This window comes from Seriola dumerili, unplaced genomic scaffold (assembly GCF_002260705.1).
Source record: "Seriola dumerili isolate Sdu_G_001 unplaced genomic scaffold, Sdu_1.0 BDQW01000002.1, whole genome shotgun sequence".
Lineage (NCBI taxonomy): Eukaryota > Metazoa > Chordata > Actinopteri > Carangiformes > Carangidae > Seriola > Seriola dumerili.
In genome coordinates, this window is record NW_019174257.1 from 850,619 (window position 1) to 878,547 (window position 27,929).

General features: G+C 41.6%; 1 protein-coding gene across 1 annotated transcript; it reads left to right on the forward strand.

The window, feature by feature from the left end:
- The first annotated feature begins 329 nt into the window (after positions 1–329).
- On the forward strand, positions 330–27,634 carry qsox1 (quiescin sulfhydryl oxidase 1). The gene is made up of 13 exons (XM_022739070.1): positions 330–852; positions 1,885–1,985; positions 3,150–3,198; positions 3,530–3,632; positions 4,431–4,521; positions 4,900–5,045; positions 8,885–9,019; positions 9,108–9,237; positions 16,151–16,273; positions 17,991–18,129; positions 19,704–19,880; positions 24,833–24,994; positions 25,619–27,634. The coding sequence occupies exons 1-13, from the start codon at positions 573–575 to the stop codon at positions 26,428–26,430; spliced, it is 2,448 nt and encodes an 815-aa protein (XP_022594791.1). The 5' UTR covers positions 330–572; the 3' UTR covers positions 26,431–27,634.
- The last annotated feature ends 295 nt before the right edge of the window (positions 27,635–27,929 follow it).

The following is a 27,929-nucleotide window of genomic DNA, read 5'->3' on the forward strand; positions in this document are numbered from 1 at the left end:
GTGCGTGTGTGTCAAAATAAAAGCTATTAGTTTCTGCTTCTATTGCATAGAAAGTTTCTTTTTCAATTAGATGTATTTATCTATTTGTTTGTTTGTTTGTTGTCAATGTAGTTACCGAGGTGAAGAATAGACTTTCACATTTAAGTCAAGGGAATATTAATATAGTCAATAATAGTGATTTCCTGTATGACAGTCGTGTAGTAAGAAAAAAAAAAAAAAAGAAAAAAGAAAAAAAAAACCGACCTGCCTATTCCTGGCACGTCACTTTGTATCGCCTTCATTTCATCATTCATATGCACATCAGAGAAGTTCAAAGGGAGAAATGCATGTCGGTGAAGAAGAGGGTGTCTTACTTTGTTATGATTGGTGTTTTTTTAGGGAATTAGTAGCTCCACAGGGGGAGGACCCATGAAGCCTGCAACACACAGAGGGAGAAAAAGTTGTGTCAAGTTTTGTGACACTGAGGTGGAAACTTGCTGCGTTCAGACCAGCGGCTAACACCAGCACCACCTCCACCAGCAGCAGCAGCGGCGGCAGCAGCAGCGGCAGCAGCAGCAGCTCGGACGGGGAAGATGGCGCGCCGCTGCGGCCGTGCCACGTCTCGGTTTACTTTATATAGCAGAGAAATAGCAACACTTGCCGTTTGGTTATGTTTTTGTCTACTTTTACCCTCCGCCGTGGAGGCCGGACTGTACACCGCCTCTGACCAGATTGTCCAGCTAACCCCGGGAAATGTAGAGTCGGTTTTGTTGAACTCCACAGCAGCGACAGTTGTGGAGTTTTACGCTTCGTGGTGCGGACACTGCATCGCCTTTTCTCCGGTTTACAAAAGTCTGGCCAGAGACCTTAAAGGTTGGTACACGGGCCTTGAGCAGGTCACGTAGCTGCAGCTAGCTGGAAGTTAATTTAAAGTTTTAGTCCAGTATAATCACTCATAAGCGGTAATCATGTTTTACATTGCATTGTTTGTAAACAATTTTAAGTTTTGCACCTCTGATAAGCCATTCAAAAGTCTCACAGTTCAACATTTTAGGACTAATAATAGACTATAGCTCATTGGTGTATAACTGTAAAGTTACCAAAGTTACATAGCCCTGCAGTTTTTATGATATCCATGCAAACAGTGAGAGCACCAAGCTGCTGTCTGTATCTGTTAATTAGAGCATGTGATCTAATGAAAGTGTTTTTATAATGCTCAGCACTGTACCTCTCCATCACGTCCGAGTTTTGTTTCTGCAACTCATGTGCCAAATGAAATATCACAGAACCATGAGAATCATTATAATTAGGATGACAGTCAAGGGCAAAGTTTCTGATGATGGCCCTCTGCCATCATCAGAGACACAGCCATGGGGTATTTCAGTCTCACACACACAGTCAACAATGGCAACTGACAGCTTGGCATGCAAATCAAATGCCTGGCCCTGGAGCTGGGGGAGTGAGGAGAGCTGAAATTTTATGGGACTGTAAGTGAAAGAAGGTACATATGCAGATGATAACAGTGGCTTTGTGTGAACCTTGAGCTTGTGTATGAGTATCAGCAACAATTAACTTCTTGATGGGGCGTAAAGGCTCTTCAGAAACACTATATGTGATCAGTTGGTTACCTTCATTCACAAATAAATAGCAAAGTAAACATGGGGAAGTGATGAAGCACCTCCTGAATAATTATATATATTAAAAAACAGTTCATTAAATACACATTCAGGATTTTTCTTAACAATACTGGTGTACAGACCTCTTATGTATTGAAATACTCAAGTGTGTGTTGGCACCAGGACAACACACGACCCCATCCAGTGTTAAACTGCACAGGGTGCAGCAGACAGTACACTAAATATTTACTGTGGCTCTCTCTCCCTTTATTTGATGTCTGTTCTTCAGAGTGGAAGCCAGCTGTGGACCTGGCAGCAGTGGACTGCGCTGCAGAGGAGAACAGGAAGGTCTGCATCAGCTACAGCATCAGAGGGTATCCTACCCTAAAGGTATCGTACAGTGCAGCTATATGAACTCTATACTCTATACACATACTGTGTCAAATCGTATCAAACATCTTTATTGGCATGAATGCTGATGTTGCATTATTGCCAAAGCTCAGTTACATATTGTTCAATCTTAGACATTAACAAGAAAGCAAAATGAAGTAGATAAAACCCATCCATCTTATTGTCTCACTTAGTTCCATATTTTTCAAAAACATGGATATGTTTGATTTTGGTCTGCATGTTATGCAGAGTGTTCATGTACAAGAATGTGTGGGAACAAAAAGTCTATTTGCGTGTAGGTTATAATGGTCAAGTCAGAAGTTAAACTGTTCAGTCCTGGTTGGCCAGTACAAACTCAATTACACTACTTCATGTATGTGTGTTTTGCTAACTAGACGATAGGTTCTTGAATTGATTTTGCTTATCACTGAGCTTTCTAGGGCTGGTTAATTGATCAATTGATTAATTGCAAAAAAGTGTTGGCTTTGAAACTTTGTTATCAGTTGAACAGAATTTTTTGGATGTAGTTTATGTAAATTGTGCCAAAATATTCTTTTCCAGGCTTTTGTCATTCAATAAATTCAAAATCAGTAAGATCGACTTTGCAAACTAGTTATTATTAGGGCTTACTCTCTTTGTATTTGTTGTAATTTTGTGTTATTGTTATTTGTTATTGTGTTTTGTGAGTTTACGTGTCATTCTTGAATTTTCAGATTAGAATTTTGACAGATACTGTCGATGCAACGGTGTGTTGTCAGTAGAGTTCACTTTTGCATGATCAGTTGTCACACTGGAAAAAACGCCCACTAGTTTCCAACATGTGTATGTGTAGCTAGTCTGACTGATCAGCAGTAGTATGTGTTAAGGTCTCTGCTTTCTCTGTCATCCAGTGAAAGCCAGTAAAACAAAGAGCCCCTTCTGTTTGAACTCACAATGGAGCTTTAACATCTGCGACTCATTTTAACCAGGAAGGATTTAGAGGTCAAGGCAGGCAGAGGGGAAGGCGGTGCCCCCACCAAACATTACACAACATCACTTTGCTTCTCTCATGGTCGTGTGAGGCCCGTCTGAGCCGGTCTCACTTCCCTCTCTCTCTCTCTCTCACTCTCTCTCTCTCTCTGCTTCCTTCCTAACCCAAAACCTCTCTCTTCTTTCACTTCACAGTTCTTCCATGCCTACTCCAAGGCTGGCTCTGCAGGAAAGCCTTTCAGAGGTACGCGGAAGCAATTCAAGGAGCCGCCAGTTATTTGACTCCACCTTAAATTATGTTTCACAGAGAACGTGCACTTCCACAGGCGTCATGTCAGAGCAGGAAAGTACATACTGATCATTTTCTTATCAGACACGTAGTTGAACTGCTATTTATTATTAGGCCTAGGTCGACTCCAGCATGTAACTGTGCACCATTAATTTCACATTTAAGTAACATTGCCCTAACCCTGGGAGTAGTTTGTATACATGCTCAGGCAGTCATGGATATGTTTCATTGAATGATAATCCAAAATGAGAACAAACAGCAAAATATAATGACCTTTGACCTCCAGATTTTCCCCGTGATGTTCGAGGTTTACGTCACAAGATCATAGACCAACTAGAAACCCACTCGGAGCCCTGGCCCCCTGCCTGCCCTCCACTGGAGCCCACCAGGTAAAGACACAGACACAACTTCAGTAAGATGATAGATGATTTTTATTATCATTATTATTATTATTATTATTATTATTATTGTTATTTTACTCAATAAATACAAGTCTGTTAGTCTGAACGTGTCTGTCTATTTTAAGTTCAAAGTCCTTTATTAGAGCCTGAGGGACCAGCATGTTTCCACTAGGAAGGTCATCACTGCTAGACCACCCGGCTTTGCCCACATACGTCATCAGATGCATAAACTGCATACATACAGTTTATTATGATGATGGTGCTGGAAAAGGAAGCAGGAAGCCAAGTTAATTTCTCTTTTTTTTAGCTTTAAATGGAAAGTATCATTGCTTCTTTTACAATCATGAAGTTTTCTTGTTTTTTTCCTCTGTATATAATGAAAAAAGGTTGACCTCTTATTGAGCCCTTGTTTCACAACAGAGATTCCTAACTGCAACTTCTCCTCTCTTTTCTCAACCAAAATAACAATTGTGAAGTAGAAAAAAAAACATAGGTAAAAGCAGATATCAGGCTGGAGAACATCTTGGTTTCAATGTTTTTAAGTGTAAAGATAGAGGACAGAGCCAGAGTGACTTAAAATATCTAAATGAAATAATCCCATCCCAATTTTTAAGAAGTATGTCCATAAAATTCTGCACTAACTTAATTCTTCCTTTGGATCTCTACTGGACCAACAGGTGATCCACTTAAGCTCTAGTGGTGATGTTTGGAACCAAAGGTGTGTGTGGGATTCAAGTTAGAGTATGTGTTACTCATTTAATGTGTTTTGTCTGCTCCTCTCTCCAGTGAAGCAGAGCTTGACAGCTTCTTTGAGACAAACAATGTTCAACACCTGGCCCTGATCTTTGAAGAAGCTCAATCCTACGTTGGCCGAGAGGTAACAGCTTGAGTTTCCATGAGCCTGAGCTGTGTGTGTCAGACGTCTCTAGATTTTTTAGATTATGTCTTTTTGGGCAGCACAAGATATGTGATTTTTTTTTTTTTTTAAACGGAAAAAAGTTGCCAGTCATCTGTGTATCACTATGTAACTATTGCGAAACGCTGTTGTGACTGACCTTGCAACATAATCCGGAGGGAGGTGGTGAAATCTGCTGGGACAGTGTTTGATTGGAAAGAAAACCTTTTTGATGGCAAATAATTGAACATTACTAACACAAATAATATACAACATCAGAATATTGAAATATAACAGTCAAATGTGTGTGTGTGTGTGTGTGTGTGTGTGTGTGTGTGTGTGTGTGTGTGTGTTCCTCAGCTAACCCTGGACCTGTTACAGTTTGAGAACATTGCAGTGCGGAGGGTACTGAACACTGAGGAGGGTCTGGTGACCAAACTGGGAGTGACAGAGTTCCCATCCTGTTACCTTTATTATCCTGGAGGCAACTTCACCAGACTCAAAGTGTGAGTATCTGTGCATCTGTGTTTTTATCCTTGAAACACATGCTGTATATATTTTAATCCTGAAAAGCTTTCACTCACACCCACCTGTTCAATAAACTTTTTCCATTTACTTTTATAAACACTTATTGTCTGGTAGGTCTTCCCCTGCTGGAAGATGGCGATACATTTTCATTGCAGGTATCAGTTGTTACAGCAGTTAATACAAGTAACAGTTGTTCATATGGACAAACTACAAGAACGAGATAGGATAGTTCTCACTAACTCTTCACTACAGAATATAAAGTCACACAGGTGTAGAGGGCTCTCTACATTAAGGAGGAGTGTATAAAATAACTGCTAAACTGTGGGAAGTACTCACCATAGTTATGTCTTGCTTGTTCAGCCTTATTATTATTATTAATATGACACACTTTTTCTTGCAAATGTATAACATCCCCCAAAAAATCATATAAAAATTGTGTTAATTTGTCTTTATTGATCAAAATTAGTTTGCAACAAAGTGATGGTTCCTTTTATTTTGAAGGACCTATATACTAATGGTGCACCCGCACAGGTGTTGTCAATTTGACTAATTAGACGTCCTCTGAATTGTCTGGGTGTGTACAGACTGCGCTTGATTGACATCTTGTTCTACCTGTTATTGTTGTACCTGGCACGAGCAGTTTGGTGATGTCACATGATTTCAAAGTAGCGCTCTACAACATCGACCTGGAAGGAGGCCTAATCAGCCAGAAGGGGAAAACACCTGCAAGGGTGTGCAGGGCTTTTAGTGTTACAGCGTTCTGTGTTTTTAAACACAACCATGAAAAGGAAGTTCAAGGCCATTGTTGCAGAGAATTATGCTATGTGCTCCTCCAAAATAACATTTGTGAATGGCAAGACAGAATTTGAAAAGTTTTTCCCTTGTTCTTTGCACTAACAATGAGGGCTATGTCAGCACAGGTGCAGACTCATTGTCTAAAGGCTTTGTTGTGCACTTCCTTTCCTCACCAACTGGTGTGGAACAGCCCTTAAAACGACCAACCTACTTTATAAACACACAAATGAAAGGAGGCCAGATAGGAGCCAAACTGTGATAATGATATTAATATTAGTGCATCATAATTAATCTTTACTTAAGAATCTCAAGTATTGGCTGTTGTTATCTGTGGTGTACATGATAGTGCACTGGTACAAATGTCAAGAAAAACAGTGTGGTTACTGTTCTGCTCTTCGCTGCAAACACCAGTTGACACACAATTGTTCATTGTCTGTAATGCTGCATTTGCAAATTCCACACAAAGCTTTAACTACTGACCTAAAGATAAGACAACACCTGATATTGAACTGAACCAATTCACCTGAACAAATATTTCCCTATTTTTATTGGAAACATTTACAATAGAGACAGTCGTGCAGGTTGAACCAAGAAGCTAAAGAGAGTTTCAATTTAGATTGAGGAACTAACATTTTTAAAAGCAAGTGGGTGGATGAGATTAGGACGTGTGAGGGGAACATGAGCTGAGCTGCTTTTATATATATATATATATATATATATAGATATTGGCCATATCATAAAATTAGATATTTGTCTCTTCCTGATGCTGGAATATGAACGTTTAACAGGACATGATTAATTTATAGTGGCTTCCAATATCTAACAGCTGCAAAAAAAGAGGTCAGTGGGTAGTCCNCTACCTGAGTAAATGTCCACCACTGGTCATGTCCTCCCAGCCTATATTAATGTCCTGTGTGGCTTTTTAAATGTCATATTATTGAATCTTTGTTGAAAATAGCTGCTGGACTCAACATCTGGATGATATGTATGGTTTAAGGGACAAATTAAAAGGGCCATTACAACTTATTAAAACTGTGAAAACCACACTTCAATGTACTCCTCAAAAAAGCCTCAATTTTTAAATTAAGAGGAAAATTGAGAGCTATATATATATATATATATTTTTTTTTTTATGTTCTGTACCAGGTATCTCGAACTTTTTACAGTAAATTCATCTTAGCTTGATGTGAGACACACAAACACCAAGTTTACTCCCCTTCGGTTCCTATTGTTCCACACACAACAACTTTGCTTCCTCCTGAAAAGCTTTGTCGTGTGCTCATTATCTGAACCCTATTCATGAGAATACTTTTAAACATCTGGCCTCTTAATGGGATCAGAGCATCAAAATTGCTCCCATTATTCACTATCATAAAGCGGCGCTGATCATTCCTCACCCTGCAAATTCATCTGCTGTTTCTGCCTCTTTGTTTGGCTGTTTCAATAACTTGGCATGCAAAGAAGACTCTTTTTAGTTGACAAATGCAAAAAGGAAATGATTTATTGCCGATTTATTTATTCACCCTCCATCTCTCCCCTTCCAACCCCCCTCATCTCCATCACTGTACAGAGGGGAGGTTTTTTAATTTCTTGCATGAAAACAATGCCATTGCTTTTCTGGCTTCACCTGCCAAACAAGCCCCAGCCGCACACGGCGACAGATGGCCTCCCATCATCACTGAATGTCTGATTGATCCTGGGAGAGCAGAGTGTGCAGTGCATACGTGTGTGTGTGTGTGTGTGTGTGTGTGTGTGTGTGTGTGTGTGTGTGTGTGTGTGTGCGTACGGGCATGTGTGTGCATGCGTGTGCATGTGTGTGTGTGTGTGAGAGAAAGAGAGAGAGCATGCAGGGGCGTCTCACATCCGTCATGCATGTAATGTGTGCTGGTCCCAGGTGAATGCATTCCCTCCCAGCCCACCCTGATGCCTGCCTGCCCGCCGGCCCTGGGGATTGCTGGATGAATGGCTCTCCCTTCACATCTGTACACTCCCACCAGACACGCAGGTGTAATTGAGTCCCGGGCTGGTGTGAGTGAGCGTGGGCGCGGAGTATCCATCGTCCTTATTACCATCCTGTTGCAGTTTTACAATGCTCTCTCTCTCCCTTTCCCCCTCTCTCTTTCTCTCGCTGTCTGTGACGAGGGGAGAAAGCAAATGAGAGAAGGATGTGAGGGGTGGAGAGAGAGAGAGAGAGAGAGAGAGAGAGAGAGAGAGAGAGAGAGAGAGAACATTAATGGCTGTGGTTCTAGTTGCAGGGGTTATCACATGGCTAAATGATCAGCGATCTCTCTCTCTCTCTCTCTCTCTCTCTCTCTCAATTCCATGCTGCCCTGGCACCATCTGCTCAGTATTTAAAATGCATTCCCGTAAGTGTGTAAAATATATGGCCACAAAAAATACAGGTCATAAAACACTTTTTATGGAAGTGGACTGCTGAAACAAAAGGTTGAAAATAAATAAAAAACTGTGCATTTTGTTTGAGGTTCCCTGCAGGATTGGAACCTTCCACACTTAATATTGCCACAAGTGTATGGACACCTGAACATTACACCCATGTGTGAATGCTGAATATCTCATTCCAAAACCATGAGCATTGTGATGCTGCTTTAACAGTCCCCACTCCTCTGGGAAGGTTTTCTGCAAGATTTTGGAATCTGGCTGCAGCAGTTTTCTCCCATTCAGCCACAAGTGCATGACTGATGTCAGTCACTGATGTCGGGCTTCATCCTTAAGGTGTTGGATGGGCTTAAGGTCAGGGCTCTGTGCAAGGTCTTCCACTTCAAACTCGACAAACTGATTTTCAATGGACCTTGTTTTGTTCATGAATTGTCCCATTGAAACAGGAAAGGGTTTCCCAAACAGTTGCACACTAGTGTCTGAATATAAGTTTAATGCTTTAACATTCAGACTTTCCTCAGCTGAAACCAAGGAGTCTGGCCTCAATGAGGAATACAAAAAAAAGTATATCCATGTACTTTTGGCCATATATAACATGGGTCTCACCTGTACCTCTCTCCCGCAGGAAGGTTGAGGCTCGTACGTTCTACTCTTACGCCCTCCAGAGGCTGCGGGGGGTGGTGCGGTCAGGAAAGCCTCCACCAGTCACCACAGATGGCCTCACCAACAGCACAGAGGACCCCTGGAGACCCTTCAACAGGTATGAACAAGACACACCACGCTGAACTATCTCTGTTTGCTCATTGTTATGTTTATATATATGTAATTGTGTGTGATTGTGTCTCCAGATCCAGGGTGTATATGGCAGACCTCGAGTCAACACTGCACTACTCCCTACGTATGGAGGTGGCTGCTCACACCGTCATCAAAGGAGAAGCCCTGATTGCTCTGAAGAAGTACATCGCTGTCCTGGCTGAGGTGACGTTAGCAGCGAGAGCACTGCGCACACACATACAGTACACACAAAACGTGTAAACCAAATGATTATAAAGCTCATTGTTTGGGTTATGAGTATAAAAACAGGTGGAAAACAAATTCATTAATACAGCGTGGGTGAGAAATCGCATCTGCAGAGCAAACGTCAAACATTAACAATATTTTTTAGTCTCATATGGAGGCACTCCGGTGCATAACAAGCAGCTCGTTTACATTTCTTCCCCATTTCTCTCTTCACTGTTTGTCATTAGAAACACTGCCCTTGTCACCAAAGGATAATGTTTACTGTGGTGGTCAAGAAAGACAACAGCTTTTGGATGCATAGGAAACTAAAGAGAAAATAAATTTAAACCAATCTGCACACAAAAAAAAATGTTAAGCCTTGAAGTTGATGCAACTGTGTTCATATTGCAACGTTCACATACAACAGAAGTGTAGTTACAGCAGGTTGCCACTAGGTGGAGAGTGAGCTAGCAGGATATTTGTTCATACTGTAGGTAGTTGATATTCAGCCAGGGCTCCCTCTTCATAACATGTTGTTTTATTCCTTTAGTATCCATTAGATTGTTCTGCAAATTTAAGCAAATTCATTGTTTTGGCAAGTGCACTGTTGTTTTAAACCACACACACTCACATTTAGACACATTACTGAAAGCAGAAGTGGATGCCATTGACTGGGGCAGCAGCACAAAGACTCTCCTGGGTATTGTTGACCCTCTTGATGTGGGCTCCCAGTGGGATTGAAGCGTGGCTGCCACCCACTCGCCGCCCACAAAGATGCATTCAGTTTACTTAGCAAACCTCGCTGGGATACCCCAACCACTACTCCACCTCCTCCTTCTTCTCTCTCCTCATGCTGTATCCCTGCTTTTGATTGCACACAAGCATTTCTGTAAATACTTGTGACCGTGCCAATCCTCAGCGGTTCACCGAAACACCCTCCCTCCCCCTGGTTCTTGCCTCCTCCATCTCTTCTGCCTTTTTTCCATTCTCTTTTCAATATCGTCCTCCCTTACTTTATTTCCCAATTTGTTTCTCCCTTCTTTCTCCACCCCCTAGTTTCCACTTACAAAGATGCAATTGATTTTCACATTTTTCTAGGATTCAATATTTGTTTGATTATTCACCCTTTATCAACATCTAATAATGTCTTTCTCTCTTATTTCTCACTTTCCTCCATCTTTTTTCGTTACTGATAACATTGTCTCCCTCTTTTCCTCCTTTCTCACTGAAGTGTGCCACCCAGGCAAACATGTTGTGATGATGAGGCCTGACCTGCTAGCCCTGTCCCTATTGGCTACGCACCAGGCTGTCTCACTGCCCTGGTCTGCCACCAATCTCTCTGATTATATCTCACTCTCTAGGGAGGCGTTGTATCAAGCTAGTGTGTATCCAAGCATGTGTGTGTATGAGGGGCGCGTGTGTGCGACACAGCACTGTGGCCTCCCATTAGCTTCAGTTTGTTTAGTCAATAGCGGCAGGTCCCAGTGGTATTTTTAGCCTGTCCCCCTACCAGAATGGACCAGCCTGGCTCAGCAGGGCTTTGTGTAGCTGAGGAGGCCGTCATTTTGTTGCAGCTGACTGCGACTTGTGACAGTCCTTATTGATGTTTGACTGAGCACACAAAGAGCAACAAAGCGGCTCAATCCTTTCTGTCAGTCAGCTTGTTAGGAGCAGTTAATGTAAGATGAGCAAGTGGTTTGTGAAACAGGGTGGAAAAAATTTGGCTGATACTTGTTAGGAAATGCTTATGAGTCCAGTTTCATATACAATTTGGTGTAATATAAATTATTCTTTATGACACATTTTTACATTTAGCTTTTACATGATGCAATTTATGGGCTAGATATCAGGGGATGAAATGTATTTCTAGGTGAATGCTCAACTTCTTTGGCTCTTTTTTTTCATTTATTTTTAAATGAGTGTTGATTGGTTGTGGAAATTACCTCACTGCTAAACTGTCCTGTCTTGTTAATTACTAACACAATATGTTAAAATGTGACACCTGAACTCCCTGCATGAGTCATGTGATTAGATTAGAGTGAAAGTGACTCACGATGTTTTGACCACAGTGTGGGTGTCACCGCTCACACATTTACTCAACCATGACATACTTTTTAATATTAACCAAACAGAACAATTAGTGGAAAGTGCATTTGCATGCATTAGGGTGTGTCTTTGCTATGGTGATGCATGCTTACAGGGCTGCAGCTAATGATTATTCTCACTAGAGATTAATCTGACAATTATTTTCTTGATTAATTGTTTTGTCTATAAAAAAAAATTCTGAAAGATGCCCATTACAATTTCTTGGAATCCAATATGACGTATTCAAATTTTTGTCTATCAGTCTGAAAACCAAAGATATTCAGTTTACTGTGATGAAAGCCAGGAAAAAGCCAAATACCCAAATTTGATAAGCTAAATCCTTTTTAATGTTTGACATTTTTTCTTTGAAATGACTTTAATATCAAAATAGCTGCCTGTAAATTTCCGGTCAATTGTCAAATTATTTAAGCTCTACATGTATGTTTAGTGCATCTTGAGGACATGCAAATTCTCTGTAAATTAATATTTATATGTCCCCGTTGTGTATTCATCTTCGTACCCTGGCCTAAAAAATTAATCCCTGTTCTGTCCAAGAATTTTAATTCCAAGATTTGCTTGTGTCTTTGCCTTCCATAATCATCCCACCGTTGCATCTCCTTATGCATCTCAATTCAAACACGTAAACATGAGGGTTGTTTTTTTTTTTTTATCCCCACCCTGTCACAATATTACTAGATTTACTGTCTTGTCAGGCTGAAGCCGGATTTATGAATTCTCGACATGTATATGAGGATTAAAAAAGTGGATCTTGGGAAGCATGAGAGCATTACAGAGAGGTTTTTAAGGATTACACCTCTATCCTGCTTTTCTTAAAAGAAGCCCTTCAGCCCAGAGGGGCAGGGGAATAAGACAAAGAATTAAAGGATGGGGGGGGGGTTGGTCTAAATGGACAATCTCATGCCAAGGCTCAGGACTTGATTTACAAAAAGGCCTTTTATAACAAAGATGAAACTAGATAAAATCAGCTGTCTGTTTAATTATGGATCATAAAACTGCTTTAATAAGCAATTCTCAAAGAATGAGTTGAGTCATTTGGCTGTTCAGTTGCACTTTCCCCTCAGAGACCGTTGAAAACAAGTAAATTTGTGCTGGTAAATATGAGGTTTTCCTGGTTTCCACTCTGTGGCACGTGTTTGCAGCATCCCCCTCACGCCTCCCTGGGTGGATTGAAGTTGGATTATTACCAAGGGGCTTCACCCCTGTCTCCGTCCCCAAGCCTGGCCTGGTGTGCCCTGTTGTGGCCAACAGATGCGTCCCTCTCGGGACCCTCACCACAAGGAGCTTGTGGTTTCTCAAGTGCTGCTGATACTAATCGGATCATGGATGACATATTGCCGGGGTGAAGGGGATTGTCATGGTCCAACTGGGATTGGGGGCAGGAGGGGTACAGGGTTAGTGTGTGTGTGTGTGTGTGTGTGTGTGTGTGTGTGTGTGTGTGTGTGTGTGTGTGTGTGTGTGTGTGTGTGTGTGTGTGAGAGAGAGAGAAGTGGATGTATAGTAGAAGAGGTAAAATGTATTTTTTCTCAAATAAATTCTAGTTGATCATTAGTGATCAGTGGAGTTTGGTTTTCAATTTTTAGCCAATAATGAGTGTCATTTTGTTGGCTGTGTCAGATGACATGCTTTTGAATACCACAAAGTTTTATGTTTCAATAGGTTTGCACTTGGTCTTATACCGTAACTGTGATGGCTGATGCAGATGGAGATGTCTAAAAAAACACTGCATCATTAGTGCCTTTCTTGATTATTACTAAACCCTAAATGGATTCTGTACCAGTTTTTAGAGACAAGAACAAATGACTTCATCTTAAATATAGATAACATGCAATAATTATTTTTGACATTAAATTTTCATGCATTATTTCCTCGGAAAATCTGTTAAATTAAATTCTGATTGTAATACTGTTGCTTGAAAGGATTCAGTACTGTCGTGGTTTTTGGCACATAAAGCAACATTCTGTCATTTTTTAACAGCTAATACCTGATGTAGATATGGTGACTAATGTGCTGTGTACCACGGATAGTCATGACCAGGGAAGTGGAGAGGGAGGTTAAAAAAACAGGAACAGGAATCAGTGTAAAAGAAAACAGATGGTGTGCCAATGATAATACATTTTAAAAGTTGAACCTGTTTTAGTTTTTAGGTGATCACCAGACCCAGAGAGCTCATGAATAGTGTTGCTTTGGTGATGCTGGGCTAAGTCCATTAGCGGGAAACACCTGTGTTTTCTCTTCTGGTTAAATTCATATCACTCCTTAATGAGCTTTTCTGACTGGTTGGTGCTCAGACCCCAGATCCAAACCTAAACCTATTATATCACTCTCCCAGCAGTGAGCAGCAGACATCACAAGCCTTTGCACAAGCTTTTGTCTGTTCTTTACATCCCACCTTTAAGTATTAAGTGTGTGTGTGTGTGTGTGTGTGTGTGTGTGTGTGTGTGTGTGTGCGTGCGTGCGTGCGTGCGTGCGTGCGTGCGTGCGTGCGTGCGTGCGTGCGTGCGTGTGTGTGTGTGAAATGTATGGAATCTTAAATCCTAGATTTAATGTAATTTTTTGACTCATTCAGCAGCCGAACACACTCATGGGTTTCTTTCTACAATGGAAATGAAACATTGTTTGGAAAGTTTGTCCCCACATTGTTGCAGACGTTCCCACCAATGTGTTGCACTCAAACCAGCTCCATGAGGTTTAAGTCTGGAGTCTGTTACTTGCCTATTCCTCACCATCCTGACATGCAGTACTACTTCCTGCAGTACAGTATTACAGCAGTATTAATGCATCAGAGGGTGTAGTAACACAGCAACATGTGAGTAAGATGTAGGGGGAGATCTAGCATCGGTAAAATTAAAAATCGTCACTGTTGAAACAGAATGAAAATCCATAATAGTACATAATCAATGATCAATAGGACAGGGATCCACGGCCTTGTCAACTGTTAGCTGGTCCCAATAATGTGTGTGTGTGTGTGTGTGTGTGTGTGTGTGTGTGGTGGCAAAGTAGTTTTCATCTCTTGTTGTATTCATTTGTAATGACCAGTACGCTTGTGATTGATTGTGATTCTTAGTTATGTAAGGCAGCTGCTTATTGTCACTTTAAAAACCATGCATCTCAAAACCGTCAACTTCTCATGAGATAGGAAATAGTTTTTTTTAAGGATTTATGTAGGTTGGAAAGTAGATCAATTTTCTAAATCCAGAATAAAAAAACGACAAAATCTTTGTGTTTTTCTGAAAAATACAAAATCTCCAAAGTTGGAGGTGTATAGTATTCACTGGACAGCAATGATATGTAACCTCTGAACACACAAAACATATTTAACTTTTCAACAGAGAAAAGCACAAAAGACAGTTTTCTGCAGGTTGAGTAGATAGTAGTAGAAAGGTAAAAATTGCTGCAAGGAGTCAAGAGCGGACGCAGGACAGAGCAGTACTGTCTTGGCCTTGGACAAGAAGGTTTAAGCAAATCACTGGGGGTCTAGCTAAGTGGTCAGGGTGTAACACACAGATCCTGTTAGGGGGCGATGAATAGACGGCTGAGCTGTGGACTAAGAGGCATATGTGTCAGTGTCTGCAGGTGTTTTTAGTTGAACAGATGGAGGAGGCCAAATGTTAGATGACACTAGCTCTCTCTGTCTTCTGCTTTTTCTGTTTTCCTCAGATGCACCACAACTATGTTGAATTTCAAAGTTATCATTTTCCTCATTCTGTCCTGAAAGGGAGTTAAAGATTAGGAGCAAGAAAACTAAAGTTACCATGGAAGTGGGCCTGTTGTTTAAGTTTTGGAAAACGCTTGATCCTTTTATTGTGTCTATTTCTTGGAAACAGGACCATTATCATAAACTGTTCCACACAGAGGCTTAGTGTAAAGATAGGTAGCACATTTAGCTGAAATTTATCAAAGTGCTCCTCTCTCTTAATGTCAGTGCACTCAAGACATCATCTGTGTCTTTTGTCAGTGTTGTATGTGTAAAGACACGTTTGTCTTTGTCTGTCTTCACTCTGTCATCACTGGTCTCAAACACACATCAGCTGGATTTCCTCTGCAAGTTACAGTATCAAGTTTCCTCCCAGCTGTGGTTGTTACCATGGTAATGCTAGTTTGAAAAGAAGTAAATACACAACAGGACAAAGCCCGAGTAGAGGGTGGCTAAGTGGTTGTTAGTGGTTTAGGAAATGGATCTTAATGAAGGAAAAGGCTTAAGGCAAACTGTTGTCACATTTAGTGAGATTCTCTAAATGTGCTGAGAAGGAAAAACACTCCCAAGCACAACTTTTGTGAAGCACATAGACTCTGTGCACAACATTTTTGAAGGTTGAACTGGCATTTTATGTGTATTAAGATGTTGGTATGCAATTGGCAAAGTGAGCAATTTAAAGGGCTTTAACCTTAATATTAGCACATGGAACACAACACGGTCGTAAAGCTTTTACTGTATTTGTAAAAGCTATAAGACAAACTGTTTGTTAGATTTTATAAACTATACATACCAGGAAAAGTTCAGCAAAGCTCTTGGCAACCATAAAATGGTAATGTAAAGTGTGTAAGGATGAAAACTATATTTATATTTCAGTCAATAGCATTTCATCAGTGACAGTGCACAGGACTTCTGGTTCCTTCTTATTAAACTACACACACACCTACAGCTAAATGATTAGTAGATTAATCAATTCCTCAATCAACAGACTTGAACCCTCAACAATTTTGGTAATTCTCTTTGTACACATTTGTTGGACCATAATCAAGTTAACATTTGTTTCCGTTGTGCTCTGCTGTTCTACATCTGCAGTACTTTCCGGGCCGTCCTGTGGTGATGAACTTGTTGAAGTCTGTAAACTCTTGGCTTCAGAACCAGATTGGCGGTGAGATTTCCTATGATGCGTTTAAAGAGATACTGGATAACTCAGCACAGGTAAGTGAAGACGGAGCCGTACAGACAACTATCAGATATTTTGACAATATACATCCTTGTTGCAATGAACTTGGGGCTTCTTGTTTGTTCTTGTCAAAATTATTCATAGTACTCTTTTTTGTCTGTTCCCTGTTTGGTATGCATTGGTTTCAGAAGTGGTCTGTCCATTAGGTACTGCATTGAGGAAATGCATTCAAATCGAGAAAGAGAACAGACTTTTGTAAGCCTAAGCAGGCAGTCATCTAAGGAAGAGAGACAAGAGAGTTCTAGACAGATAAGCAGCTGTAGGGAGAACAGAGGACAGGTGATCACAAAATGCACCCAGACTGATGTGAGGACGTCCGTCTGAGAGTAACCTCGTCGAGCTACAAGGTCACTTGTCAGTCTGGTCACTATATCAGTTCAAAACCACGTCAGAGGCGCCAAAGTGACGCCTATTCTGTCAAAGAAATGTCAAAAACACACAGTACTAGTACATAAGGACATATTTTTCCGAAGATAAATATCTAGGTATTTCAATATGTACTTTGTCCTTGTGGCAGTGCCAGCACATACAGCTGAAAATCTATGTGCTGTTGTCTTTGGAATGAAGCCTGCATGCCTCCAGTACGCAGCCCCTTGCAAATTGAAAGAGTCACTTACTTACATCATTAGCTTTTAGCAGGCAAATCAATGGATCAATGAATCAATGGGAAGGTATGAATAGACTTCGCCTCAGAGGAAATGGACTCTGTATGCACACACGCACACACACACACCAAATCTTTACTATTGACATGTGAGTAACCCTGTCAATCACACCAGCAATGGCAACACAGTGCGGTGAGAGAAACGACTTTATGTCAGAGAAAATATGTCGTTGGATTCAACTGAGGCTCATGGTTAGAGATCTGGATAGCTTCTGTTCATTAGTGAGGGCTGAGCCATTAACCTGAGATTGACTTCTCATTGATCAAGAAAACTACACTGAGCAGCTTTCATTAAGTTGAACAGGTTAAGAGATGCTGGGGAAGCTCTACTTTTTAGAGGATCTCTGGAATTGTGTCTAATTCAAAACATCAAGCTTTTCTTACTGTGAACAAATCCCATGAAAAGACCAAAACCAACGATGCATTGGCCTGTCTCTCAGTACTTTCCAACGTATTAAAAATGTACTGGACAATGTATAATGGACAAACAGCTGAAATAGTTAGATGAAAATAATGGATTCATAGTAAAAGTAACATTAAATAGCTAAATGTAATGGACAAAGCAACCAAACCAACATAAACACTGACAGTAATAATGTCTGCTTTTATATAGTTACTGGAGTTAAATAACATTCTGTTTAAAGACTATCCAAATGAACAGATCTGGAACATGACGGGTGGATGAATTGACGGGGTACTTGATTTCACCTGACAGGGCTGTGGGGCTGTGTTTGGAAACATCTGTACTACACGTTAAAATAAAAGAACATGTCGTGTGTTTTTAATAGTTTATGGACAACAATGCAGGTCTGTAAGACAAGTGAATGAGCTACATCAGGCTCTGTTACACAGGCAGTAGCTGTTAGCAGGATCAATTCATAACTGGTTTTGGTCTTTTTGTGGGATTTGTTGACAGTAAGAAAAATATAAAATATCACCAGCTTTATGCTTTTAAGCTTTTTCCTTTGTTTGTTTCTTCCCACTCATCCATAGTTTGTGTTTGTCTGTTTGTTTTAACTCTCTCTCAGTCTCCAGACACCGCTTTGCCTGAAGGAGTGAGGTGGGTGGGCTGTCAGGGTTCACAACCCCACTTCAGACGTTACCCTTGTGGGGTGTGGACTCTCTTCCATGTTCTCACTGTCCAGGCCACGAATGCTGAAGAATCAGGTACACGCACACGCACACACACACACACACACACACACACACACACACACACACACACACACACACACACACACACACACACACACACACACACACACTGAGTTTGTAATGGTGCTGTGAATGAAAAGGCCATTGAGAGTTCACAAAGACTGGGGTCAACTGAGGATGAGGGGCTTTGTGAGGTTTTGTAAACAAATTAGCCCAAGAATGTTTGGTGGGCTTCACACTGACCTGATTTAACATCACACAGAGAAAAGACTGATTCACACACATGCACAGAAACACAGACATGTATCTTGATCATGTTTTGACCAGAATTTACTGAGTTTTTTCTCTGTGTTTTGTCATTCGGTCTGAGCTAAAATTGAGCCTAATTGTGACTGTGTGAAAAGAGATTATGTTAGATTAGTGGAATGTGAGTGGTTAATAAAACAGGCAGATGACCGGAGGCTCCACTCCTGGCAGGGATGTTAATCTCCCTTCAATGGACACACACACACACACCCACACATACACAGATTAATCCCATGGTTTACGTACCGTCATGTGACCTGCAGATGGACTGGCCAAAAGGGGTGTCCATCTGGCCCCCCACAGACCACCATCTTAGTGGGTGGGTACACACACATACAGGACAGTACTGACCATAACATAGAACTCAATTCATCCATGTACAAACGCTGCCTAGATTATTAAAGGAGTAAATACATTAGTAAAGGTTTGAACACGCCCAACACAAGATCATCCTTATTTTCATAAGAAACACACGCACACACACACACATACACACACACACACACACACACACACTCACTTCCAGACACACTCCCAGACACACTTCCACTGTTCATCTGAAGGTCCTACTAAGCCAAGAACAAAAGCAAACGGCTCTTGGAAAATATGTTTGTGGACTGTTGAGGTCCTGAGACAACAGTCTGCCCACCATTCACACAGAGGGTTAACTGTATATAATCTCCAGATTGGGTTATCCCATTGGAATAGATTATTCATCTCAATATGGGGTTAACCCAGCTCTCTGTGACTCCTGGCCCATATAACCGTGGGAATCCAGGAGGCTGTGGACCCACACTGCCATTAGTGAGCTCTCAGACTGTAGTACAGGTTTACAGTACGTTTTAATGTCTGGCAACAACAAGCTTTACAAGGGCAGGTGATTGTGCTTTACATACATGACTGATTGTTGCAATGAGGTAATCTGTGAGTTCGCATATTTACATTTACTTGTGTGTTTCTGGACAAGAATCATCAGCTTGCAACAACTTTTTGTTTGGAATAAAAAATAACTGTCTGTAGCAATAACCTCAGTATTTTTATTGCACATTACCCAAGACACTGCCTCCTAATACAGGGATTTTGTGTATATTTGAGTCTATGTTTATTTATTTATTCAATTGTCTATATTAGTAACAAAACTAGGACAAGGAACAAAGTTTGTCCTTGAAGTAGTTTTAGGAAGGCACTTGTGATATTGTTTAATTGCAACACACACTGCATATTTCTCATTTTAATGAGACATCCAGTAACTGTTATTATGTCTTGTTATTCCCCTCCAGATCCTCAGGAGGTGCTGTATGCAATGAGAAAGTACGTCCACAGCTTCTTCGGCTGCAGGCTGTGTGCCGAGCACTTTGAGAACATGGCGAGGGAAAGTATGATGGATGTGGACACGTTGTCGTCAGCTGTCTTTTGGCTGTGGTCCTCACACAATCGCGTCAACAACAGACTAGCAGGTAGGGGTCAGCAAGGTCATGTCACATGCAGTAGTTTGCAAAATTCTTCTTTACATTATTCAAATTACAGCCGTGCTACATGTTTTTTTGAAGAAGTTTTCTTTAAATTAAATGAAAGTTGCATCACATCCTTCCCTTTTTCCACACTCCTCTCCTGTGTCTACCCCTCCACACCATGGGACCATAAACATTACCTTACTCAATTGTAGGGAAGATTTTAACTTCCAGTTTCTCCTCACGGTCAGTTAGTCCTCCTAATACGACTAAGAGGGTGAGGGGAGGAGGAAGGATGGATCCTCAGATCAGACACCAGCTGTCACCCCGTCTTAGCCCTTCAAGTATCATCTGTTCCTACTTCACCCATTTTCTCCTTCCCCACCCCCCACACCCCCTCTGCCATCTTCCATCCTTCTATCACCCTTACTTTGATTTTCTCCCACACTCTGCTGCACCTCCACTATCGCCTCCTGCGCTTGGAGCTTCCCTGCAGTCCTGTAGCCCTAACTCCACCCCTCTGCTCCACGGCAGGATTCGCATCTTCAAGAAATCTGGGGCTTTCTATCCAGGTCATGTGATTCAAACTCGGCATAATCAACCGATTTAGTAACTTTTGATAGGTCATGAGAGAGACTGAGATTACTGTCCCTGCATTTCTGATTCTTTCTCTCATCCCCATTCCAGACATCTGTCTTTTCTCACTCTGTGTAGAAGTTTGCAAAGTTTTCTTTCGTCTCGTCTTTGACCATGCTGTATCAGCATTTTACACTTCTTCACATCAGTCTTGAGAGTGCTAAACGGCCCCTGAGCGTCCCTCCTCCCTTGTTTGTGTTCATATGATTTTATTAGGCGCAGGGCTGTCATTAACAGCCCACTTTGTTAAATCACTGTCTTTTGTTTGTGTTGACTGCCCCCTCTTCTCTCTCAGGGACAGCTTGTGTCCTGAACAGCAGGGACCAGGAGGGCACCCGTCCCTGCGTGTGTCTGCTCCCCAGACACTTAAACACTATTCAGCTTTCCCCCGTTCATCCATCCGTCTTCTCTCTCTTCCTCTATCCCTGTGTCCGTCTTTCTCTCTTCCCACTCACTATCCCCTGGGACTCATATCCTCCGCTTGACAAGTAATAGCACAGCATCCTCACAGGATGGGTCCCCCAGGAGCCACCCCTCTTTGCCCACACACACACACAAACACTCACGCACAATTCCCAAGGTATTGTGTGACAGCAGGTGGCAAACACCATGACACAAGGCACACACGCTCCCCTCCTCTTTTCCTGCCCCTCCCCAAACACACGCAGCCTTTCCAAGCCTGGGTCAAGTTGTGGCGTGTGGCAGGGGGAGTTAGTGATGGTGGAGGGCGAGCTGGGGTCCACAGGGGATAAGTCGGGTGAATCAGAGGGAGAGGGAGGAGCTGAGGGTTTGGCTGTGTTTGTAGCAATGAGTGGCAGCATCTCCCTGAGGAGAGCACACTCCATCCTTCCATCCACTCAACCCCTCCTCTCCCTTTTGCCTAAAGTGGAGCTCTTTAGCAGGCCTCCCCGCCCCTCCTTTCAGGAGCAGCCATGCATGAAAGAGCAGCTATTTGTAAAGCGGCTGAACAATTAATTTAGTTGGCAACAAAGAGGCCTCAGGGCCCTCGGCCTCCTTGCAGCGGCAGAATTAAGACTGGTGGCAGCTCAGTCCTGTTGCTGCTTGTCAACAGGCTGAGACTGATTCACATTTCTACAGACAGAACAGCACTGGCTGCCTCTAGAGTCTAGACCCTGTGTTCATGTGCAGCACTGCCTACAGATTTTGAGATTTTTTTTTTATGGAGAATAGACACACCATCTTGGTATTAATTAGGGCTGAATATTTCCTATACTAGTGCTTGTAGAGTATCTAAGTCAAAGTACCAATACCATAAGTTTATTTTTTTTAAATCAACCTTACTTCTTTTCTGTTAGAAACTGTTAGAAGTTCTATAAACACAAATATCTGTTCCTTTATGTTCTGTTGTGCTACGGCTATGAAATAGATAATCCTTAAAAGGAGAGAAAAAGGTTGGTTAGGCAAATGTTTCATCCTTAAAAAAAATATTTTGGTAGCTTGCAAATTTCAGTATGTGGACAGCCTCTCCTTTTTTTCTTTGTGTCTTTGTTTTTGTCCTGCCCCTGTACAACTGGGGTTGGACATGCACAGTGTCCTCATTGTTTACTTCAGATAAGTTACCATCGCACATTAAAATAATAGGTAACCACCACATTTTTAAAAAGAAGGTGAAATTTTGGCATATTTATTTTTGTGTTTTTGACTTGTGTGAGTTTGATTGTATAGGTATTTATTGTTATGGTCTGTTGGTAGTATGATGTCACCTAGTGATCTTGACTCCAGCATCTTTGCTATATTTTACATCAAGGAGCATAATGGAATTGAGTGCTGGACTTAACTGTGTCATCCATGAAATTTTAAAAAGACTAACTAAAAGTAAACAAAATCAGTAGTCTGACCAGGATTTTAATACCAGTTTCCATCACTTGGCAGTTTTAGATTATATGGAATGGTTTTGTATTGGTTATTCAAATGAGCGTAAAATGTCTGACATCAGCTGCAGTCCCCAGCAGCCATGATGGCTCTATGTGCTGCACAGTGTAGGTGATCCTCTCTTACAGAATTAGTGCTGAGGAAGCTAGTTTGATGTGCTGAACAATACATATTTATACTTGATGAATATGTATGTGCGGTGGTGATGACATCTCTGTGACAGGCCATTGTGGCAATCTCAATATGGCTGGTATGGCTAAAGTCACCCTGGCCGCAAACGTGGCAAGCTGATTAGAATAAGGAAAGGGATGTGAGGCATCTGGGGTGGGTGGATGTGTGTGGGTGGGTGGATGTGTGCGCTCACCTGCTGAAATGTATAAAAGCCCACGCACACACCCACAGGCAGCAGCCCATCCAGGACACAGTAAAATTGATGTATCCTTTATGTAAAGTACTGTATGCAGAGTACATACACACATGCATATGACTGAGATTAATCTTGAGCGACGGAGAGAAGGAGAAGGAGGAGGAGGAGGAGGGAGCCGGGATGGAGGTGGTGGAGGATGTAAATTGACAGTGCTGTAAAGTGACAGACCTGCTGCTGCTCTCCTTTTTCCTCCCTCTCTCTCTCTCTCTCTCTCTCTCTCTCTTTACATACATACAAACACACACATACACACAATGGCCTGTTGGTGACAACAAGCAATTTATTACCAGATGCTGGTGTGTGTGTGTGTGTGTGTGTGTGTGTGTGTGTGTGTGTGTGTGTGTGTGCGCGCGTGTGTGCGTGTGTGTGTGCGTGTGTGGGCATTTGTACAGTGTGGGTCTATCTAAGCTTGCATATGAGCCTGTAAATATATTTTTTGTCATGGGTGCAGGGTGTGTGTGTGTGTGTGTGTGTGTGTGTGTGTGTGTGTGTGTGTGTGTGTGTGTTGTGTGGTGTGTGTGTGTGTGTGTGTGTGTGTGTGTGTGTGTGTGAGATGAGGGGAGTTGGTGGGCAGCGGCTACATAAAAGAAAACATGTTAAAGGAGAAAGTTTCTAATTCATTAGAAGGGCAGATGCCCTCTGAGGTTTCTGTTGCTCTCATGTTCAATTTGGAGATTGGACTTTGCTTTCAAAGGGGTGTGAAGGGACAAGACAGGTGGTCCAGACCACTGGGGTCTGCTGCCTGAAAATAGTGTGTGTGCATGTGTGTGTGTGTAGGGAAGCTGTCCACTTTGGCCACATCTATTATCTCACCACCCCTCCCACTGGGACATCCCAGAAGCCCATTGATCATTATTAGACCCTGTCATACATTCACACACACACACACACACACACACACACACACACACACACACACACACACACACACACACACACACACACACACACATACACACACACACAAATATCAATCCCTAGATTACATGCACACAAACACAGACAGATGATTTACATATACACACTTAAACACATACGTACACATATGCATATGGGCACTTAGTTTTTACGAGCTCTGTGACAAGATCAAATGGGTTCAACACAGATTGCATCCAGTCTTCAGAGCACTTAAATATCCTCAAGTCAACGCACCAGCAAGGAGAATAAAAGAAACAACAACAATAGATGAAGCAGCTGACTGGACGCTTGGAGCTGTGAGGTCACTGCATCTGGACTGAATCCTGATCTATCCAACATTTTCTGACCTTGTGTATCATCTAATATAAGTTAGTGAAGTGCTCGTTAGTTTGTTACTGTGAGAAAGACTGACAGAGCTGTAGTAGTGAAACAATAGGCCTGTTTTGATCCTCTACCATGTAAAAAAAAAAAAACTTTTAAGTTTTCCAAGTCTAACTTCTGCATTCAAAAACAATCTCTATAAGACTAGTATCAATTGCTTACAGTTATAATTCAAATGTTGTATTGAGTCCATATGGTGTTGCAACTCGCTCTATTTAATATCAGGAGTGTTATATACAGTAAACAGTATATTTAGGAAGTTTCATGTATAGCAATGCATCATATCTGAATTTATCGTATGTTTAACATTCTGTAACAGAATGAAAATATATATAAAAATATTTTCCTCAGTGTAGTAGAATAGAGGTATATTGTATCACAAAATGGAATAATAACTAACACTGCCTGTATAATTCGTTTGTACTTAGTTGTTTGTTCATCTCTGCGCAACACCTTTTTAAGGAGGAGGATTAAAAAGGCATGAGCCAGTAATACATGCCAGTAGGTTTAATTCTGTGGCTCTCACAATACTGGATTTTTAAATTTCAATGATCCAGCAACCCTTCCATGGTCACAATTGATCCTTTTTTTTTCCACCTATATTGCCATCTTCTGCCAGCACTGAAGAGGTCACAACTCTGCAGTACAGTACAGTACAGTACAGTACAGTACAGTAGCCCTGTTTCTGTGTTTATCTCTCCAGGTGCTTTGAGTGAAGACCCCAACTTCCCGAAGATCCAGTGGCCTTCACCAGAAATGTGTCCGGCCTGCCATATGGTGAAGGCCAACGGGGATCACCAGTGGAACAAGGACCAGGCTCTCTCCTTCCTCCTGTCCTACTTCTCCTCCAGCAGCATCCTCAAAGGTATTGGGCTCATGCCACAGCTTTCTGAAAAGCTCATATCTCATAAATTCAAGGATTTTAACTACAAACTTTCCTTCTGCCTCCCTGTTAACAGTCTAGAGCTCAATAGCAAACCGGATTGATCACGAACTCCACCTGTGTCATTCCTCTTCAGACATTTTTTATCAAGTAGCTTGCTTCATATACAGATGACAATGATTCAGTTGTTGCTTAGTTAACAATTATAATGCCAAAGGAAATATGTGTTTTAAAAAAAGAGCATAAAGTAAAATATTGTAAGATATTGTGTGGGTGTAAAAATAATCTAATTTCATGCTCTAATGTACCGTAATGATGTAATATAACGAGTTCTATAAAATCTATTATCTAAATCGTATTGAATCTTCTCTAAATGTGAGGTATTAATATATTGTCTTGCCACTGTTTAATGGTGGGGACAGTAGTTTTTCTTCTACATTCTTTGCTGTGATGGGTGAATAGCAAAGAAAGAGTTTCCGAGCTAAAGTAAGATTCACTGTTGATTCAGATGACCTCAGGGTGATTATTAAAGTATCCGATTCTAGATGAGATGTGATGGCTTTAAAATTAATATGTCTGTATTGTTCTTTTCTTCTCACTGTCAAGACTATCTCGAAGACGAAGGCCAGATCCTGGCAAAGCAGAGGGAGAAACACACCAGCCAGCAGCTAGCATTAGAAGCTCAGAAACATATAGAAAGGAAAGCCAGGGAGGCCTTGGACTTAATGACTCATCCTCTAACATCACAACCCACTGTGGAAGAAGAGGAGGAAGAAGAGGAGGAGGGTGAGGAGCCACAGGATGAAGCAATGGCAGATGAAGAAGAGGAAGGTGGGGAGGGAGCAGCAGCAGCAGATGAGATTGGCGGTAAGACATCTGAGCCGAGTCCCTGGGCCAAACCTGAGATGGAGGTCGGCCGAAGTCGGCGGCAGGCCCACAGAAAGCCGAGCATCGTGGGGATGAGGATGCGAGATGTGCAGGAGGACATCGTGGACCTGGACTCATTTGTCAACCAGCACTACAAGGCCAAGGCGCTGCAGGTGGCTGCCTCCAGCCGGGTCAGACCACGCACCCTGCAGAGGAAGGTGGAGCAGGAGTCCGGGCCTGTGTTCGGGCTCGGCATGGAGCTGGACGGGGGGCTTGGGATGGTGGGCCTGCAGCCTATGGAGGCAGACTTAGAGCTGGACGTGGCGCAGCAGACAAAGCGACTGCAAAAGCGAGAACTGACAGGCCAGAACTTCGGGGAGGAGTTGAGGCGCGGGGGACGCTGGATGTCTATGCTGAACATCGGATTCTCCAAAGTAGACATCAGCCTGTGTGTCATTCTTTATTTCATGTCCACTATGTGTCTTCTCGCCATGTACATGTTCTTTAAAAACCGTCTCAAGCTGCGGCGGGTTAAAATATCCTTGCCCTGAACCAAAGAGTATTCAAATTTGACCTGAGTCAGAGCAACGATTAACATTCGTTAAGTTCATGTAGGCTGAGGTTGGGGTTAGTGTAAGGGGATGTGTCAAGATTATCACCATCTTAAGTGGTCCACTTAACTTTTGCCTACAGCTAAAGGAGGCGAGAACATGTTTTATTCCGAACATTGTGGATGGTGTGATGTCTAACTGGAAAGAATGAGAAGAGGAAATTTGCAGATAAACTTCAAAATCTTTGAAAATCAGGGCAGTGGTGTAACTTTGCACTTAATCCGGCCTCCAGAGCTGTTCAGGCAGCACCTCCACTGTGGAAAATCTCTTCATATGGATATATATTTCTACAAGTGGGTTTCTGTTTGGGGTTTGTGCTTGAGTTAAGTATAAACAATTGTGCTTTTGATTCTGTTTGACCACTTATGAAGGATAGAATTAAACCCAATATGAGATTAATTAAGTTTTTTTTTTTTAATTATTTGTATGACATTAATGCAACTAATTTTTTTGTTGCTTTACTGAAGTTATGAAAACCTCCTACTACTTCCCTGTGTACTACGACCAAAAAATTAAGTTTCAGTATCAATTTGTATATATTTACATGTACATAATATTTGAATCAATTCAACTAAATAACTGAATAGGTGATTCTTCAGTGATTTCAAAAATAATGAGTTCGGTTGTATCTTAAATTAATTAATAACTGTCTTTTCCCTCCAATCTGTCACTGGGATTTTTGTGTTATTTGTTCATTTCTTTTAGTTTTTTTAAATAATAAGATGGCAAAAAGGAAACAGCCCCATTCTGTAAATTCTTTGTGGGATCTTTAAGAACTGTTGCGGGACTGCAGCTCATCTCTGAATACTGTGACTGGACCAGCAGCTCCACAGTAACTTTCTCCAGAGAAGAGCCGATTCGCCTGTTGTTCTGCAGATCCTTTGAGTTGGTCTACATTACACTGAGCGTTATATCACATCTCTGAATATTACATCACACTGCTGAGCCTACATAACAGCTACTCCGGTTGCTTATGAAGTGCTGTGGAGCGAGACATATGTTCACACTGGACAAGGTTTTAGAATAAGCAGGATTTGTTTTTGGCCGCTGTCCGCGATGTAAAGCTTCTGCTGATCATCTCAAAAACACTGTGTTTTTCTGTTTGCTTCTTCGCTTCTGTCTGAATCAATAAAATTATTTTTGATAAGGACTCGCTTTTTCAATACTCTGATCAGTCATTGAAAACTTAAATTTGGTGACGTAAGCCATCACTTTAAATGCATTTTTACCAATTAACTGGAATTTACAAAGAGGGGTTAAACCTCTGTAACATCTGTATTGTCCCAAGATTTCAAAATATTTTTACAGAACCTTGCAGAATCGAGAATAACAAGTTCCTGCTTGTTTTTTGTTTTGACCAAGACCGCCAGGATATGAGACAAGCAGGAGCGGGTGTTGCATGTATAATGGGGGGGTTAAAGCATCCAAGGTTGAAGGAA